The sequence below is a fragment of the Aethalodelphis obliquidens genome, unplaced genomic scaffold (genome assembly GCF_003676395.1).
Source record: "Aethalodelphis obliquidens isolate GAN/ISIS:26980383/991018 unplaced genomic scaffold, ASM367639v1 scaffold21, whole genome shotgun sequence".
NCBI classification, from domain to species: Eukaryota; Metazoa; Chordata; class Mammalia; order Artiodactyla; family Delphinidae; genus Aethalodelphis; species Aethalodelphis obliquidens.
In genome coordinates, this window is record NW_020837965.1 from 1,167,806 (window position 1) to 1,188,575 (window position 20,770).

General features: G+C 40.9%; 1 protein-coding gene across 4 annotated transcripts in view; it reads right to left on the minus strand.

Annotated features, from left to right (window-relative positions):
* Window positions 1–6,837: 6,837 nt before the first annotated feature.
* The window catches only part of MLH3 (mutL homolog 3), a 28,136-nt gene continuing 14,203 nt past the window's right edge, over window positions 6,838–20,770 (minus strand). For 3 of the 4 annotated variants that reach the window (XM_027120053.1, XM_027120055.1, XM_027120057.1), the window contains 7 exons: window positions 19,929–20,000; window positions 18,533–18,644; window positions 17,349–17,508; window positions 10,438–10,461; window positions 10,254–10,332; window positions 8,202–8,353; window positions 6,838–7,240 (listed from right to left, as the gene is read on the minus strand). In XM_027120053.1, the coding sequence (XP_026975854.1) occupies window positions 7,118–7,240; window positions 8,202–8,353; window positions 10,254–10,332; window positions 10,438–10,461; window positions 17,349–17,508; window positions 18,533–18,644; window positions 19,929–20,000 (722 nt within the window). In that variant the 3' untranslated portion in view covers window positions 6,838–7,117. The remainder of the gene's footprint in view (window positions 7,241–8,201; window positions 8,354–10,253; window positions 10,333–10,437; window positions 10,462–17,348; window positions 17,509–18,532; window positions 18,645–19,928; window positions 20,001–20,770) is intronic. The other variant, XM_027120054.1, reaches the window with a different exon arrangement.

The following is a 20,770-nucleotide window of genomic DNA, read 5'->3' on the forward strand; positions in this document are numbered from 1 at the left end:
ATGTTACTGAATGATAAATAAATGAATAAATGGAGAGATAGAAGGAAGGAAGTGTTTATTTCATGCAGATTATCCAGATTTTTGGTTTCCCAGACTTTCTTTTCCTCTCTTCTGAGCCTTTTTGCCATCTCACTGTTGATGAGCAACTTCAGCTGAGAAGGGGTGAAAATTGGCACGATATACAGTGGCAAACATACCAGTCAGTTCTCATTGTTATCCTGCTTTTGTGAAGGGTTTTGATGGAAGGAGGTGCACTTCAGTGGAAAACAGGTAGGGAGAGTCTAGTTCTTTGTGCCAGAAACTGCTCTTCCCTTCCTTCAGATACGCCGGTACTGGCCCCCACCTGAAGCTCGGGCTGAGCCTGGTTGTCAGTGCTGTCTAGGAACTGATGGGCTGCATCTGTTCTTACTTGGCATGGCTTCCTCAGCCCCCTGCACATCTCTAGAACTTGGCCTTGGGCCCCTTCCTGCTCTGACCTGTTATGGTTGCCTTGTTCTTTTTATGATCTGTTAGGCTCAGATCCCAGCTGTTCATTTGTGTCTGACCTTTTGCCTTGCTCTGACGTCTGGTTGCTAGACCCTCTCCGTTCTCAACTACTCATGGAGTTCCAGATCCCCAGCTGGGTTCTGGACTTTGCCCTAGCCCCCTCCCCAGACTCTCCTTTTCCTTCTAGCCTACATTCTAAGCTTTGCCTTAAGCTTTTCTGATACTAGCTCCTATTGCCATCTATATAGCCTTAATTCTGACGGTAGAATTGTTAATTTCCATTTATTTCAATAATAAAGACATAGCTGTAACTCAGGGTGATCCCTACACTTAGAGGAAGTTACCTAGTCTATCATTAGTTTCCTTGTCTCTCTCTGACTGAAGCTAAGCTTCTTGAAGGTATGCACCTTTATTTCTCAATACAATTCTGATGAGTGTTACTGACAAAGGAACTCGTTAAGAATGGCTTCGTTACACATCTCATCTCTCAAGTTAACAAAGCCTCCGCTAACCAGAATCAAGTACAGTTAAACCACTAGGTTTACAAACTGATAAATCCCTAATAAATTAAAAAGATATAGGGCAGTGTGGGTAATGATGGGAATGTGTGCAGTGTGAAGTCCTACAGACCTGGGCTGGAATTCTCCCTCTCAGCAAACCGGTTAACATCTCTGAGGTTTAGTAGTCTCACGGCAAGAGAGAGATACTAGTTTCCTAAGAGGACCGTTGTAAGGATTAGAGATCATGTATACAAGGCATTTGGTATATAGTGAGCCCTCAGTAAATGGAAGCTAGTATCAGGACTTCCCTGGTGGTCCAGTGGTTAAGAATCCACCTTCCAATGCAGGGGACGCAGGTTCGATCCCTGGTCAGGAAACTAAGATCCCATATGCCGCGGGGCAACGGAGCCTGTGTGCCGTGACCACTGAGCCTACACGTTCTGGAGCCCACATACCACAACTAGAGGAGCCCGTGACAAAGAGCCCGTGTGCCACAACCGGGACCCGACACAGCCAAATAAATAAATAAACATTAAAAATAAAGTAACATCTTTAAAAAAAAATGGTAGCTAGTATTCTTGTTCTTGGAGCCAGAAAACTTGGATACCACTCTCAGCTTTACTTATTAGCTATGTGATCTTAGAGAATATTTTTCAAACTTACTTTCCCACTTTGTAAAATGGGGAGAATAATACCACCTTACCTCATGGGTTGCCAAGAAATTCAAATAAGTTATGCAAATATTATTTGTAAACCTTAAAACACCATATAGGTGTTAATGATTACCGTCATGTGTTTGAAGATTAAATGTATCTCTGCTCTTATGGCACCTGAGTTAAAAAACAAAACAGAATGAAACAGAACCCTGACAGGCAATAAAAGCAATGTTAGATATTTTTGGCTAATTGGTTGGTTTTATGCTGATACATGCTACTGAGTTCATAAATTATTAAGATAGGATAATTATCTCGTGCATTGCTAGAGTCAGGCTGGGCAGGATGATTGGTTACATGATTTTTGGAGAACTTTTTCTAGTCCTCTGCTCTTCTCAAGAACACAGGGGTTTGAGGTTATTAGCAAGACCTTGTGAAATCACACCCCATCACCCTAATATAAGAGGTATCGTAACGCTTTTTTTTAATCGTACAGATTGGTCTGACCTAAAAAGATTTTTAAAACTCCTGGGACAGCTGACCTCCATGTAGCTCTGGAGAGGGGAGACAGAGGTCCAGAGGCCACGGCACCCCACCGGGCCTGGAGGCTGAGCCCCTGAAAATACCCTCCTTTCTAAGGCTAGCCCTCCCAGTCTATGAAACCACTTATACGTATTTAGAAGAATAAAGGCCAGTGGTGCCTATTCTTCAGGGTTCCAATTACGTAGTTCTACAAGGATCTACGAGGATCCCCTTGAAAACCAGTGAAGGCTTTCCCTAAACCTTCTGTGAATGCACTACTTCATCACTCCCGTAAGATTCACTGCAGGGCTGCCGGCAAACGAATTTTCTCCCGTAAGCACAAATTTGTTTCCTGTATTAAAAAACGAAGAAAATCATTCCATTTGCTACAAAGACCAGTGGGAGCAGGCTGGTCAGGAAATACAAAAGTAGATATTCTCATTGCAACATCTTTCTCATTGTATGGCATCCCAGATGCAAAAAACATTACCAGCTGTTTTTTTGCTTTTTTTTTCTTTTATAGGACTTTAGTCTTTTGAGTCTTAGTAACCAGAAATCAAGTCATCTAAAAAGGTAGGGGGAGTACAGATTAAGAGTGGCATAACAAGCATCTGCAGAAAGATCAGTCCCGGTCCCAAATGAAGTTATGAGGCCATTAGTTAGGCATACTGTAATGCAACCAAGATACAATTGGAAAGGGACCAAAGTAACATTTATCTCCTGAAAAAGTGTAGAGAATACATCTGGCTAGGTTGAAAGAATAAATGCTGCATTTTTGATATGAAGATTGCTTTCACATAGATACTTAAGTACAAAAAAATGTTTTCTAAAACAAGTTCATAGTACTTTCACCATTTTACTGGTTTGGGATATGAACAATATCAGTCTCTGAAAGGAGGTTTATTTATTTTTTTTGTCTTACATTCTTTTATTTTTTACATATATGCAAATATGTTTTATGTACAATAATTGGTTCTACCAAATCATTAGACCAAGACATTCTATTGGTAATCTTCCCCAAAATAGATTCAGGTGAAATCAGATATTCGTGCATTTCGTGGACTACCAGAACTTGAGGCTTCATTATTGATTTCAGTTTTGAGATCATATACATAATTCAAAATATACATGAACTAGGTTAAGGTGATAAATGTGGGCTGAAAGAAACCACAGGATTCAGAACAATTAAACTGTGTATTTTGCTGGCATTTGAGCCACACTGTGAACAGCACATGTGTGTACCCCATAGCTCTTTTACTGTGGGAGAGGGGAAGCAAACAGCTGATACGACCTGGCAGAGGCTTCTTCACCAAGGGCTCCTTTCTTCTCCGCCTCTGCCCCCTTGGGTTCTTGTTTCCCTGTGTCATCCGCCAGGGCGGCCTGGGCTGCACCTTCAGCCAGCAGGGAACAGTGCAGCCACAGGAGGAAGGAGAGTTCCTTGGCTATGCCCGTGTTTTGTTTTTTTAAAAAATTAATTTATCTTATTTATTTTTGGCTGCGTTGGGTCTTCGCTGCTGCGCGCGGGCTTTCTCTAGTTGCGGCGAGCGGGGGCTACTCTTCGTTGCGGTGCCTGGGCTTCTCATTGCGGTGGCTTCTCTTGTTGCAGAGCACAGGCTCTAGGCGTACAGGCTTCAGTAGTTGTGGCTCGCTGGCTCTAGAGCGCAGACTCAGTAGTTGGGGCGCATGGGCTTAGTTGCTCCGCGGCATGTGGGATCTTCCTGGACCCGGGCTCGAACCCGTGTCCCCTGCATTGGCAGGTGGATTCTCAACCACTGCGCCACCAGGCAAGTACCTATGTCCGTGTTTTTTTTTTCCTTTTTAAAGGACTTTTGCCTTTTATTTATTTATTTATATTTATTTATTTATTTATGGCTGTGTTGGCTCTTCGTTTCTGTGCGAGGGCTTTCTCCAGTTGCGGCAAGTGGGGGCCACTCCTCATCGAGGTGCACGGGCCTCTCACTATCGCAGCCTCTCTTGCTGCGGAGCACAGGCTCCAGACGCGCAGGCTCAGTAATTATGGCTCACGGGGCTAGTTGCTCCGCGGTATGTGGGATCTTCCCAGACCAGGGCTCGAACCCGTGTCCCCTGCATTGGCAAGCAGACTCCCAACCACTGCGCCACCAGGGAAGCCCTATGTCCGTGTTTTGATGGTCAAGTCTTCCTCTGCCGGTTCCCTTTTACCCACGGGGTGGCTCACCGGCTGGAGGCAATCGGAGCCACAGCCAAATCTTAAACCTGGCGCTCGTCCCCTTTTCATCCACTTGAATCTGGAATTTCATTACGTCGCCATGTGTACAGCCCCCACAAATCCAGTCCCAACATGTTTAGATGTCTTGTCAAGGGACCCGTTTCTAGAATTTTCATATGATCAACAAGCTCGTGACAGAGCGGGGCTGGAGCTGACAGCTCCTCACGTGGGCAGGCGGAGGCTCCGGAGCTGCGTGCCACCTGGGGCGCCAGCTCCAGCCACCGCCCCTTGTGGGCTTGCACCTGCCTGAAGGGTTTTTTTGTTTTGTTTTGAACATCTTTATTGGAGTATAATTGCTTTACAATGGTGTGTTAGTTTCTGCTTTATAACAAAGTGAATCAGTTATACATATACATATGTTCTCAGATCTCTTCCCTCTTGTGTCTCCCTCCCTCCCACCCTCCCTATCCCACCCCTCTAGGTGGTCACAAACCACCTAGCTGATCTCCTTGTGCTATGCGGCTGCTTCCCACTATCTATCTATTTTACGTTTGGTAGTGGATGTATGTCCATGCCACTCTCTCACTTTGTCACAGCTTACCCTTCCCCCTCCCTGTGTCCTCAAGTCCATTCTCTAGTAGGTCTGTGTCTTTATTCCCGTCTTACCCCTAGGTTCTTCATGACCTTTTTTTTTTTTTTCCTTAGATTCCATATATATGTGTTAGCATACGGTATTTGTTTTTCTCTGACTTACTTCACTCTGTATGACAGACTCTAGGTCCATCCACGTCACTACAAATAACTCAATTTCGTTTCTTTTTATGGCTGAGTAATATTCCATTGTATATATGTGCCACATCTTCTTTATCCATTCATCTGTTGATGGACACTTAGGTTGCTTCCATGTCCTGGCTATTGTAAATAGAGCTGCAGTGAACATTTTGGTACATGACTCTTTGAATTATGGTTTGCTCAGGGTATATGCCTAGTAGTGGGATTGCTGGGTCGTATGGTAGTTCTATTTGTAGTATTTTAAGGAACCTCCATACTGTTCTCCATAGTGGCTGAACCAATTCTCATTCCCACCAACAGTGCAAGAGTGTTCCCTTTTCTCCACACCCTCTCCAGCATTTATTGTTTCTAGATTTTTTGATGATGGCCATTCTGACTGGTGTGAGATGATATCTCATTGTAGTTTTGATTTGCATTTCTCTAATGATGTTGATGTTGATGATGATGATGTTGAGCATTCTTTCATGTGTTTGTTGGCAATCTGTATATCTTCTTTGGAGAGATGTCTATTTAGGTCTTCTGCCCATTTTTGGATTGGGTTGTTTTTTTGTTATTGAGCTGCATGAGCTGCTTGTAAATTTTGGAGATTAATCCTTTGTCAGTTGCTTCATTTGAAAATATCTTCTTCCATTCTGAGGGTTGTCTTTTGGTCTTGTTTATGGCTTCCTTTGCTGTGCAAAAGCTTTTAAGTTTCATTAGGTCCCATTTGTTTATTTTTGTTTTTATTTCCATTTCTCTAGGAGGTGGGTCAAATAGGATCTTGCTGTGATTTATGTCATAGAGTGTTCTGCCTATGTTTTCCTCTAAGAGTTTGATAGTTTCTGGCCTTACATTTAGGTCTTTAATCCATTTTGAGCTTATTTTTGTGTATGGTGTTAGGGAGTGTTCTAATCTCATACTTTTACATGTACCTGCCCAGTTTTCCCAGCACCACTTATTGAAGAGGCTGTCTTTTCTCCACTGTATATTCTTGCCTCCTTTATCAAAGATAAGGTGACCATATGTGTGTGGGTTTATCTCTGGGCTTTCTATCCTGTTCCATTGATCTATATTTCTGTTTTTGTGCCAGTACCATACTGTCTTGATTACTGTAGCTTTGTAGTATAGTCTGAAGTCAGGGAGCCTGATTCCTCCAGCTCCATTTTTCGTTCTCAAGATTGCTTTGGCTATTCGGGGTCTTTTGTGTTTCCATACAAATTGTGAAATTTTTTGTTCTAGTTCTGTGAAAAATGCCAGTGGTAGTTTGACAGGGATTGCACTGAATCTGCAGATTGCTTTCCAAAGCTGAAGGGTTTTAAGGAGGCAATAAAACAAAGAACGAGGAGCAGTGCTTTATAGTTGCTCTATTCCATCCTGGTCCTTGCTTCTCTTTGTCAGCCGTTATTCTCCTTAAAATAATCCAACTATAGGCCTGGTGGAAGACTACCCAGCACGTTTTTAATGAGCATGGAGAAACTCTTTAAGGCTGAGATACAGAATGTAAAGCAGCAGCAGAGGGAAGTGGAGGAGGCTGGGGGGGAAGGAGGGGCTGTGGGAGCAGGCTGTGGGAGGTCTAGGGAAGGCAGGCTTGACCCCTGGGAGTTCAGCATCAGGTAGATCACATCAGTGCAAACTATGAGGCTGGAAAAAAATTGCAAAACAAAACCAAAAAACCCCATCCCATCCCCCCAAAATCCCACAAACAACCAGACAATCAAACAATTAATCACTAGATTTTATCCCCAAATAAATTACAAAAAGTAGATATTATAGGGCAACCTCCAGTGTCCATGGATGCCAATGAATGAACTGTCTTTAGGCTTGAATTCCATCTGGCTACTTAACTGGAGGGATCATCTGCTCAGGGAAGGTGGAGATGCTGGTTGGTGCCCTGGGCCCATTCAGTCAAGACCTTGCCAGTGCCTGCTGCTCACAGTCTCTGCCCAGAGGCCTACAGTCAGCATCCCTTTGGTTCCTTAGAGACAATAATTCTGTTCTCATGGCAGCTCACAAGGAGGCGCAGATGCCTGCAGGCTTTGCCCTGTATCACATCCTTCTGCTTTTCCAAAGAGATGCCAGGCCTGAGCCATTCTGCGAAGTTTAGCAAGATTGGGTTTAATCTATGGGAAGAAAGAGAATAACTCCAGTTAGCAGTATGAAAAGCCAAGGAACATATAAGTATTTCCTAATTATGGCTACTCAAATCAGTTTTGATTTCTAATTTCTGGATTGGGAAAAGATTATAGATTTCCTTAGGATAAATGGGACTTAAAACTCAGTCTAGAGGCACATCTGTTCGGGAATGGAGACAAAACTTTTTTCATTTTTTTCACTGTCATATGAAACAAAAAGTTCTTAATGGAGTAAAATGTAATAGATGAGTCAGAAAACATTATCACCTGAAAACTCCATGCAATAAAAGACTTTATAGCCCTTGACAGGAAAGGTAAGCAAAATAAAAGATTTTGGAAAGTGGCAACGTAGACATTCCTATGATGCTCTCACGTTCTGTTTCATTTAAGATTATAACAAGGACAGAAAATGCTCTTTAGTTTAAACCACTCGGTGCCTTTATTGCATTATCCACATCATTGTTCCTGGACTGCTGAGCAATCAGGGCCAAAGCATAATGTGAAACGTCCTAAGCTTGGTTTCCTGCCTGAAGGTCCTCAAATCGTTATTCTAGAGATCCCTGGAGATGGCTACCATTTCCAGTAAGTACTATCAAGCAACTGGCTGTTTCGGCTACATTTGCCAGCAGTGAATTTGCTGTGTTTCTACCAACCTTCTGTGGCCCCAGAGAGAACTTCTGCATCTTATCAAACCTAGAGCCCGTAGGCAACAAATGTTCAGGATACATCAGTCTGTACATGTGGTAAACTTATAAAATACAAAGGCATCATATGTATAATGAGATAGTTCAGCCTAAACTCCATTTTGAATTTGAGCTAGAAGATGAAATGGTGAGACTTCCAAGAAAACTTCCAATGCATATTTTTCAAAACTCTCATAATTGGGAAAGGATTAAGACAGATTACATTTGGTTAATAGGAGCTAGTCTCCTGTTAGTCATTGCTCCACCTGTTTGTCCTGCTCCAAGTGGTCAATGTCAGCTAATGGCAGCATGGAGGGCCTGCCATGAGCACACTGGAAAGGCAGCTGGCACCAGGACAGAGCTTCAATAAGGCGACAGCTCTCCTCTAGGCTCAGGTCGTCATTAAACTTAATGGCCCCTAAACAAAAGACAGAAACAAGAGGGTATGGTGTGTACGGTGGGAAACCGGTGCTGGCCCTGGGGTCAGAGCCAATATCTGGGAAGAGCAGCGTGGTTCTGAGGCTCCTTTCATGTGACTTTACTACTGCTTGAAATTGGCTTCAGGACAGACCTGCGCTCAGCTTTTCCTTATGGAGTCACTGTCTGTCTAATCCCTGTAGCAGGCATCCCTTAACTTGTTAGGATTTTGCCTGCAGAGTTTTTTCAAAGAGGCAAGAGCAATATTTTTGCCTACGTCTTAGGTTTGTGAAATCAAGGTCATCTTTCATCCAGAGCCAATCTATCACCAAGATCTCTAATTGTTTCCCTACAGTGTCCATTTTATTTGCTGCTTTTTTCTATTTCTAGCATAATCTTCTTACTCTAAACTCTCATATTGTCAGAATCTGCCTTTATGCATACATTAATTCACTCAGTCAACAAATATTTATTAAGTATACACTCTGTGTTGGAGGTGTGCCAGGCAGTGAATGAGATGGATGCCCTGCACCCCCATGATGCTTACAATCTAATAGGTGAGACAAGCATTAAACAGTTACGCAATAGTTTAAATTATAAGTACTATAAAATATAGAATATCGAAGAATATATAACCGGAAGACCAAACCCAGTTTAGGAGGCTCAGGGAAGGCTTTCCTGACAAAATGATATTTAATCTGAGATCTTAGGTTAAGAAAAACATGGCTAATTGAAGAATGAGCAGAAGGGCATTTCAGACAGAGGAGAAAGGCAAGCGCAGAATTTAGCACACGAGACCAAGACCAAGGAAGCAGGCTGGAATGTGAAGGGCAAGGTGGAGAGGGATGTGAGAAGAAACTGGAGAGGCAGGCAGAGGCTGGACCATGAAGACGCCTGCAGGCCATGGTAAAGAATAAAATGTTCATCCTATGAGCAATGGGTAGTCATTGTCAGGCTTTTGGTAGAAGAATGACATGCTCAGAGGAATGTTTCAAAAAGATTCCTCTGGGTGTTGAGGGAAGAATGGCTTGAAGGGGAGCCAGAATAGATGTGAGGAGACTAAGTCAGAGGACTCAACAGTGGCAAGAACTAGGGAGGCGGCAGTAGAAACCGATCACATCGGAGACATTTAAGATACACTTTGAAGGCACAGATGATGAAATTGGGGATGGGGTAATATGAGGAGTAAAGATAGGATAAAGAGGGGAAGGAGTTTGTGATATTCACAGGAGACAAACTAATGAGCGACTGAGGTTACAAAGCCAGAAAAGACAGGAAGTGAAGAGAGGAGAAGGTTGATGGGGAGAGATCAAATGGAGGGAGGGTGTCTGGAGTGGACACCCCACCATGGTCAAATGATAGTTGCAGGGGATTCTGTGGCTGTCATGATCCCTAAAGTAAGTTCCTCCAACACCGTTTTCTATATTTTATCATATTGCGCTACTCAAGAACCCTCAATGATTCTTGCCCTCTGTATAAAGTCTGAAGGTTTTGCTGTGACCTTCTAGGTTTCTGTGCTTCCTCACCAGCTTAATTTCCTGATATTCTTTGCTGCTCCTCATATAACTAATTTGTTTCTGCCTCTGGATCTCTGCACAGGCTATTTCCTCCCCTGTAGTAATCTCTCCCTTCCTCTGAATCCATGTCCCACAGCTCATTCAAAACTTGACTCAAAAATGCAGTTACTGCTCCACTCATATCAGTCAGTCTGCATTATGGTCCAATATATATGGTGGTATTTTGCTTTGTAAAAGTAATTTTTAGTGTACTGTTTCCTGATCCAAACTGAACCCTCCAAGAGGCAGGTGATAATCGTGTCTTCTACTTCTTTCATAACTGCTGAACCCTGCCAGCGCGCAGCACGCAAAGGCACTCAATAGCTAGTGTGTCGAGAGTCTTACCATGGCAGGCTTGGGATGCCAACACCTTCTGGACAGTCAGTGGCAAAGTCCCTTGGATGCCTCCTGTGGTCTGGAGTAGCTAATGCATAAACACATCCTTTATTAATGGAAAAGCAAATGGGACAATGGAGCTTTCTGTGTGCGGTGTCTCTGTGTGAAACCCCAAAATAAGAGAAAAGCTTACCTCCAATTGTTCTTGAATAAATTCCTACGAGGAGAAAAAGGAAAACAGGCATTAATCGATTGCTATGTTATAATAGCCCTTTGATGATTTACAAAATATTCCAATTTTCTTCTTTAAAATATGCCTCTTGAAGAAAAGAATTCCAGCAATATAGCACCTAGATGCAAATAATTTACTTGTTGTAAGGCACTTTGAATACGAAATACCAAGACAACTGCAAGAACTCTTACTGAATGGAGAATGTATTTAGCTACTGAAGCTTTCTCCAGAGATAGCTCATCAACTCATGAGGTTATATAACTGGTAGCCTAATGACTCAACTGAATAGCAGGGAGGTTTCTCACTAAGAGGCTCTCTGTTTGCATTTATAATCTTAGCTAGAACATGTTTAATACTGCACATAAACAGAATAAATACACGACAATCATCAATACAACTATGCACTCAGTATAACACTTGTTTAAATATCATAAAAATAAGTAGTCACTTAGTTCCCACAGGCATTTTTTTGTGTGTGACAATTCCCTTCAGGTCAAAAAGCTTGCTCTCTGAGGCATTTTGTTGAGAAATTTCTCCTCCTTTGCATATCTCTGTCCCTGGGGTAGCCTTTTCAATAGCAACATCCCTGCAGATGTTAATATTTACAAAAGGACTAAAGAAATTTAAAGCAGACACTATTTCGTGCTACTAATTTGTTTACCCTCTGGAGGTTAAAAACTGTTTTGAGATATGGCATATTTAATAATTTCTTTATAAGAAAACACAGGATTTCTTTACTCCTAGAAATGGCTATGTATAAATTAGCTTCCTGGGAATACCCTCGTGGTCCAGTGGTTAGGACTCAGAGCTTTCACTGCTGGGACCTGGGTTCAATCCCTGGTTGGGGAACTAAGATCCCACAAGCCAAGCGGTGCGGCAAAAAAAAAAAAAAAATTAGCTTCCTAAGATTACAACATGATAGACTTCTTTTTAAACCAGACTCAGAAAGTTCTCTTCCCGAAAACTTAGGAAAAACACTCTTTGATATAAACCACAGCAAGATCTCTTTTGACCCACCTCCTAGAGTAATGAAAATAAAAACAAAAATAAACAAATGAGACCTAATTAAACTTAAAAGCTTTTGTACAGCAAAGGAAACCATAAACAAGACGAAAAGACAACCCTCAGAATGGGAGAAAATATTTGCAAATGAAGCAACACACAAAGGATTAATCTCCAAAATATACAGACAGCTCATGGAGCTCAATATCAAAAAAACAAACAACCCAATCCAAAAATGGGCAGAAGACCTAAATAGACATGTCACCACAGAAGACATACAGATGGCCAAGAGGCACATGAAAAGCTGCTCAACATCACTAATCATTAGAGAAATGCAAATCAAAACTACAATGAGGGACTTGCCCAGTGACGCAGTGGTTAAGAATCCACCTGCCAATGCAAGGGACACGGGTTGGAGCCCTGGTCCGGGAAGATCCCACATGCCGTGGAGCAACTAAGCCCACAATGGAGCAATGTGCCACAACTACTGAGCCTGCACTCTAGAGCCCACAAGCCACAACTACTGAGGCCTGCATGCCTAGAGCCCGTGCTCCACAACTAGAGAAGCCGCTGCAATGAGAAGCCTGCGCACTGCAATGAAGAGTGTCCCCTGCTCGCTGCAATTAGAGAAGGCCTGCACGCAGCAACAAAGACCCAACGCAGCCAAAAATTAATAAATAAAAGTAAATTTAAAAAACTACAATGAGGGCTTCCCTGGTGGCGCAGTGGTTAAGAGTCCGCCTGCCAATGAAGGGGACACAGGTTTGTGCCCCGGTCCAGGAAGATCCCATATGCCGCGGAGCGGCTGGGCCCGTGAGCCATGGCCGCTGAGCCTGCGCGTCCGGAGCCTGTGCTCCGCGACGGGAGAGGCCACAGCAGTGAGAGGCCCGCGTACCACAAACAAACAAACAAACAAACAAAAACTACAATGAGGTATCACTTCACACCAGTCAGAATGGCCATCATCAAAAAATCTACAAACAATAAATTCTGGAGAGGGTGTGGAGAAAAGGGAACCCTCTTGCACTGTTGGTGAGAATGTAAATTGATACAGCCACTATAGAGAACAGTATGGAGGTTCCTTAAAAAACTAAAAATAGAATCACCATATGACCCAGCAATCCCATTGCTGGGCATATACCCTGAGAAGCATAATTCAAAATGGGCAGGGTGGGATAGGGAGGGTGGGAGGGAGGCTCAAGAGGGAGGAGATATGGGGATATATGTATACATATAGCTGATTCATTTTGTTATTCAGCTGAAACTAACACAACATTGTAAAGCTATTATACTCCAATGAAGATGTTTAAAAAAAAAAAAGACACATGTACCCCGAAGTTCACTGCAGCACTATTTACCGTAGCTAGGACATGGAAACAACCGAAATGTCCAACAACAGATGAATGGATAAGGAAGATGTGGTATATATATACAATGGAATATTACTCAGCCATAGAAAGGAACGAAATTGGGTCATTTGTAGAGATGTGGATGGACCTAAAGTCTGTCATACAGAGTGAAGTAATCCAGAAAGAGAAAAACAAATATTGTATATTAACACATATATGTGGAATCTAGAAAAAAAAAATGGTACAGATGAATCTATCTGCAGGGCAGGAATCGAGACACAGATGTAGAGAACGGACATATGGACATGGGGGGGTGGGAAGGGGAGGGTGGGACAAATTGGGGGATTAGGATTGACATATATACACTGCCATGCGTAAAACAGATAGCTAGTGGGAACATGCTATAGAGCACAGGAAGCTCAGCTTGGTGCTCTGTGATGGCCTAGATGGCAGAGGGAGGTGGGAGGGAGGTCCAAGAGGGAGGGCATATAGGTATACATATAGCTGATTCATTTCATTGTACAGCAGAATACAACATTGTAAAGCAGTTATGCTCCAATTAAAAAAATAAAAAGAATTTAAAAGTTTAAAACTTCAAAACAAAAAAGAAAATTCTCTTCCCTGCCTCATTTACAGACTAGTCCACCATACTTATAAATGAGCACAGTTACCAAGAGCTAGTTGGTAGATACTATGTATTTTTTAAAAGCCACATATTTTCCCAAACAAACCTAAATAGAAAGATGTCTCATAGTACCTGGCCCACTAACAAAGTTTAGTGTGGATACAGATCAAACCTAACTTCTTTGCTCTTCTCTCTTGTGCTTATGTATCTGGGACTTGTAAAACATCAGTCTATAAGCGTGGAGAAGGGGAAACGGATCTTATTCTCTATTCATTTCACATTTCAAATGTTCGATTTCAAATTGAACACTACTGCTAGATAATTTAATATTTAAAAGGCTCATGCATTAGGCTAGAGGATAGAACTTTACAGAAAGATGTCTTAGTGATCTTTCAACTGCTAGATCCAAGTAACTACCGCTTTTTCAAGATACCAGAACTGTTCCAGCTTCTTTCAGAATCAACAAAATCTCTCCTGATCAGCCTGAATTAACATAATCAAGACTTGCTGAAACCATAAGCCTTGTTTCAGTTTGAGGTAAACTTCTTGCCAGTACTCTTTGAAGTCACTTTAGGAAAAGTTTTCATTATAATTTTCTCGTTAAATACTTAAGGATTGAATTACTATAAAAGATTCTAACAGATCCTATCTCTTGGATTTAAGACAATTTGGAGGAGGAGCCTTGGAGAAACTAAGCTCTGTTGGGAGAAAAGAGCGCTGCTGAAAGCCAAGCAGAGGTGGTCTGATCAAAGGGCAATTCTGGGAAGGGTAAAGTCAAGATGATCCCAAAGCTGGCATGTTAGCTGCCTCTTCCTCTCAAATGTCTTCTCACACTTAGACTACAAACATGCTCAAGTCTCTCCCATCTGAAAAGAAACAAAAACCTTTCTTCCACCTGTGTCCTGCCCCACACTTCCTGACACCCTTAACCTTTAGCTGTCGCCCCCATCTCTTTGGTATGTAGCCGAAGTCCTGGAAAGAGAGGGCTCCTTAGCTCTCCTTTCTCCCTTCCCTCACTCCTGACCCCCTGCCCACCCCAGGAACAGATTCCAAAAGGCAGGCAGTGTCCCCTGACAGCCAAATCCAACTCCTCAGGCTTTACTCTCCGGCCACTGTTGACCATTCCCTTCTTGCTTAAAACTTCCCTTGGCTGTGGCAATATTACTTTTCCCTGGTTTTCCTCCTCCTTCTCTGACCAAATATTTTCAATCATCCTTTACAGTCTCTTCTTTTCAGCAGTAGCTTTCTGGACCTTTGCCAAAACATATACACACTGAATGCTGGTGTTCCACAGCCTCCATGCTTGGCTCTCTTTTTTTCTTCATATTCTCCCTGAACAATTGCACGTCTGTTAGACCCTTCTCCAGATTCTGATATTATCAAAATATATACAATTGACCCTTGAACAACACAGGAGTTAGGGGCACCAACCCTCTGTGCGGTAGAAAATCCTTGTATAACCTTACAGTTAGCCCTCCGTAGACGCGGTTCCACATCTGGGAATTCAACCAACCGCAGATCCTGTAATAGTGTAGTGTGTATTTTTTGAAAAAAATTCGAGTATAAGTGGACCCGCACAGTTGAAACCCATGTTGTTCAAGGGCCAACTGTATACTGTTAACCCCCAAATAGATACTACAGCCCTGACTTCTTTCCCAAGTGCTAGATCTCAAAGTCTGTCCATCCACTGGACATCTCCATTTGAAGGCACATTCAATGTGTCTAAACTAAGGCTCATAATCTAACTCCCTAGCCAGGTGTACTTCTCCTCCTCTGTTTCCTTTTTCTGTCAACGGCACCATCCCTCTAGTCATCTGAGTGAGAACCCTCAGAATCATTACTTATCTTCTCTCCTTTATCTCCTTTATATTCTCTTGCTCACCAGGTCCTCTTGAGTCTACCTTTCAAATATGTCCCTCCTCTCCATTCCCATTGCTACTGAATTAGTCAAATCTTCATACTGTCTTACTTGCACCAGTGCACTAGCCTCTCAACTGCTCTCTACCTCAAATCTTTCCTATATCCATGTATCCCACACTTTATCCACTAAATCTATCTTCTACTTTTTATTTTTAAGTATTACTAAAGTAATTCAGATTTCTGGAAAAAATGATAGACTGAGTTGATGCGGATTTTCCTGTGCTCCAAACAGAAAGAGCTAAAGAAGGAGTTAAGAAACCACAATGAATAAAAAAGGACACCATGAAAAACGAACAGATAGATCTGAGAAAGAGCCAAATAAAACTTCTGGAAAAAAATAACAGTCATTGAAATAAACAACCCAGTGGACAAGTTAAACACCTAATTAAACAGTAGATGAAGAGTGAACTTAGTGTACTGGAAGATAAATGAGGAAATTTCCCAGAATACATCACAGAGAGATAAAACCATGGGAAATATGAAAGAGAAGGCAAAAGACATGGAGAATAGAATGATAAGGTCCAGTAGACATCTGATAGCATCTCTAGGAGGCAAGAGAGAGAAGGGGGGAAGAAGCAATGTTTGAAGTGATAATAACTATATTTTCCAAATTGAATATGTAAGATGAATCTCAAGAAGGAAATCAAAATAAATCCACACAAAGATATATCATAGGGAAATGGCAGAACACCAAAGACAGAGAAATCTTAAAAGCAACCAGAGACAAAATCAGGCTACCTACAAAGCAATGATAATAAAATTGACAGTGGACTTCAGTAGCAAAAACAGAATGTCAGAAGTAATAGAATATTTTTGAAATGTTTGAGGAATAAATAAGAAAATGGAATTCTACTTTTAGCTAGACAATCATGCAAATGTGAAGGTGGAATAAAGATGTTTTCAAAGATATTTTATTCTTGGACTCTTAACAAAAGAACTTTTAAGAGATTTACTTCAGTGAAAAGAAAAATGAACACAAAGAATAAATAGGATGCAAGAAGCAATAGTGAACAAAGAATGGAAAACATTTTGGTTAAGCTAAATAAACATTTACTATAAAATTAAGGTCTACCAGGGGAATTAAAGACAAGGTGGAATTAAAACAGGCAACAAAATGGAAGATGGGAGAAAAGTGGTACAAGAGAAATGGTGTTAAGGTTTGTGTACGGTTTATGAAGAGAACAGAAGAACAAATTACCTTTAAACTGTGTCATATATGCAAGCTAAAATTCCCCTTCTAAACCAGTAGAGGGGAAAAAAAGAGAAATAAAGAAAACTCTAATAGAAAACAGGAAAGGAGGAAAGAAAAGACAACAAATACAAAATAAATTGTTTTAAAAAAACGAAACACGTCAGTAAAGTATTTAAAATGCAGTGCTAAAGTGTAATTTGCTCTTCTTCATTGGCTGCCTACAGGATGAAATGCAAACTATTCAGCTGAATATGGTAAATCCCTTTATGAGTTGGCCTTGACAACCTATCTAGCCTCATCTAGGCCCACCACTACCTTGTGTGTATCTTAATTCGAGCCATGTGTACTGGTAGTTCCCTAAGCACGGGATCTGCTTCAAGTCTCTGATATCTGTTATTCTGTCTAGAATGACCTTATCCCCTCTTCTGTACTTGGCAGGCTCCTACTGTTCTACAAGACTTTTCCTGAAACAAACAAACAAAAAAACAAATGCTTTTCTGTGATAGTTTCCTTGACCTCCTCCCTCCTGGGCACAGTAAATATTCTGTATTTCCATAGCACTTTTGAACATACCTCTGCTGGCCAAATTTCATTATAGTATAATTGTTTAAATGTCCTTCTCCCTCACCTTGAGCTAATTCATCTTTGAATCTCTGGCACCTGGCACCCAGCAGGTTATTTCATAAATGCTTCTTGAATAAAAGATGAATATAGAGAATTTCTGAACAAAGTAGGAGGTTATTAGCACTCAGCAGTTTTCTCGGCTTTTGCAGCTGTGTCTTACCTCCACAATGCTCTTGGTCACAGTAGATCTCCCTCTTCGAAGTTCACTGGCTTCTCTTTCCACAAAACAGAGTGGTACTTTTCCTACAAGGACCAGAGAATCACTAGTGTCTGGAAATATAATTTCAAGGCCCAGATCTTCCAGATTTTTGTGGTAACACCTAAAGAGAGAACCTCAAATGTAAAAGAATTACTTCATTCACATTTCAGTATCAGTTCCAAATGCCTGATAGTTTCTCAAAAGCTGCCAAAAGCTTTAAAACGTACAATATTTTTCTCACACTCATGGTTGTTTATTTAGATTTTATTATCAAATTTCCTTTTTGAATTACAGTAACCTTCATTTTTTTTTCCTCTTTTCCGTTGAGAGAATCAATTTGTTTCTATGTCAATTTGTTTCTATGTCTTGTTCCTAAATGTTTTATTCTTCACTGAGGAATTGCTAACTTCTCCTTGCTGGCACTTAAAGAAGTTTGGCACAAATAAAACGGTTAAGAATGTTTTGAATCAGCATTAAAAGCAGGGAGAAATTAACAGTGGGAGGAACTGAGAAGTCCTAATTAACGGAATGTAAATAAATGGATCTGCCTCTAATATAAATTATACCCCAGGGAAAAAGATTTATTGGCAGTGGCATATTCCCAAACTTTAAATAAATTTAGAGACAATTCTCTCTTTTTTATTTCCAATAATTTGTGCCACCCCGAAGTAGGAAAATGTCCTATCTTGTGACTCATTGTATGATTTGCCCCCTCCTTGTGGCCTGGTGTTTTACTTTCTTCCCAGTATGATTATGGTAACAAAAACTAAGAATCTAGAATGTACCAAGGCAAAGCAGAATGGAAGCAATTACTGCAGTAACTTCACTTTCAGAAACAGCACAGCATAAATATTGACCGTTCCAAGAAATGGTAAGAGTACTCTAAGCCAACTGCTGGAAAAAATTATCAGGGAAACTCTATCCTATACTCAATAGCTGTGATATAGTGGAAAGAACAGCATTTGGAGTCAGACGACCTGCATCTGAGTGCCTGCTCCACCACTTAAAACTTGTTATGACCTTGAACAAGTCATGTAACCTCTCTTGGTCTCAGTGCCTCAACTGAGATAAGCAACAATAGTTATGCTTATACCCTGGCCAGAGAATGTACATTAGCAACATCACAACCTCATGGTGGTACTAACGATAAGAGTCTCCTTTGTTCCTCTGTCACTGTTATCTCTAGTGGAGGACTTATAGTGGAAGACAGTAATTTTTTTCGACCAGAGCCTTGTGGCTGTTGCTTCTCATAGGAACCTATTGAGAGAAAGATGAATGGGTTAAGAGCAGGAAGTGAAGTCTTCCAGATTCAGATAAAAATGAAGACACAGTCATGGAATTATTATAATGCTTAGCAGCATGTTCAGTGTTCAGTTTTAGGCTTTGAATTTCCATTATTAAAGTCAAACTAGTAAATATCTAGTTTGTTTATTCATTTTAGCAGTATTTTCTTAAATAAGAAATATAAGACTTAATCTTATATTCAAATGAACAATGCGATGTTCCTGTAGATAGTCAACAAATGTGGTTTCAGTAACAGAGGCTGACTAATATGGATTACTGGGGAGATAAAAGGGGTTTACTTCACAACCCAGTGGCTCAAGAAGGCCCCCTCATTCTTCCAGAAGGATTTCCCAGGCTCTGAAGAGAATCAGTCAGTACTATTCTCAAATGGTCCAGTGCCTAGAGCAAGAAAGTTTTTCTAATACTTTTTATTGTATCTTTCCCAACTCTTAGGTCTTCATTTTATAAGGAAAAGTGAACATGGAAGTAACATCACTGCCATTCTAGTCCATGAAATACCTCCCTAGGTCCTCAACTAACTCTACAACATTTGGGTTTTTTATTACTTGACCACAGGAGTAAAGATTTTTCTGGTATTTTACACCTTGGGGAACAGACTGCCTCATATGAGAAAAATGGGTAGCAAAGATTAAAAAGCACATATTGACTTTGGAAGAATCCATAACAAATTAGTGATACAGGTTGCCTCTGGGGAGAGAAACTAGGTTGGATGAAGGGCAAGGATAGAAAAGAGACCTTATTTTATTCCCTTTTGTACCTTTCAGACTTGAGCCTATTGGATTATACTACCTATTCAAAAACAAATTAAATTTTAAAATAAAAACAATATATTGGGCCTTCTGAGCTGCTTGGTAGTCTCTGCCTGATGAACTGTGAAGGTAAACCAAGATCACATGGGCATGTGGAGGGGCGTATCTTTGTGCTGAAAGTTGTAATAGAGTAGCCTAATCTTTAGGGTTGATGATAAGGATACAGCAAATATGCCTTTGACCATGTGTTAAGACCCACATGTTTGAATTAGTAAAGTGAACTACTACCTTCTTTCAATTATAAAAGAAGCCATACCTGCAGGCTTCAGCTTCATTTTTTTCTTTACAGTTTTTTTTTTTTCAGCTTCATTTTTTAAAACGTACAATTCATCTTTTTTCACAACAGTCACAGTTAGAAAAACTCTTTCAGGTACATTAACTCTGCTGGGGAGTCCCGAATCTTTCCTAGTCCTCAGCAGATCCTTACCAATGGTCAGCTGCTCCAGTCGGATGCGCTCATGGGCAGCATGCTGGTCCACCAAGACTAGCAGGTTTCCACCTAGAAGACCAGCAAGCACCACCGGCTTTCAAATTCTCAGGTCAAGATTAAAATAATCATGTTGCGTTGAGGGAGAAAAAGCTTAATTCAAACTATTTAACAACGTGAGCATAAGAGAAGCATACAAACTGAGCAATAACAACTGTATCTTTTATTTCCTACAAAGTTAAAGTTATGGGAAAAACGAAAACAAATGTATCCCTGATGAAAAACTCTTTAGTTCATTAGTATTTCATTTCTAAAACATGGTGAAAGCCCTACATTCTTAATGTTTAAATACTGATTTTGCTTTATTAATTCAAATTTGATACAATGAAGGATCATTAAACCACACATTTTATAGTCAGCTGACCCTGATTCGCAAGCTGCCCCAGAACCCATGAAGCATTCTACTACACTTCAGATCACAGGTCAGCAAGATTTTTCTGTGAAATGCCACACAGTAAATATTTTAGGCTTTTGGGACACATGGTTTCTGTCACAACTACTCAAATATTCATTCTGAACCAAAGCCGCCATAGACATGTGAATATTGTAGCTGTGTTCCAATAAACTTTTTACAGACACTGAAATATTAATTTCATATAATTTTAATGTGTCGAAAAATATAACTCTTCCTTTGCTCTTTTTTTACTATTTAAAAGTGTAGTATACCTGAAACTAATGTAACACGGTAAATTAACTACACGTCAATTAAAAAAAAAAAAGTAAAAACCATTCTTATCTCCCTGGCTGTACAAAAACAGGTTATGGCTGGATCCGGCCCCCAG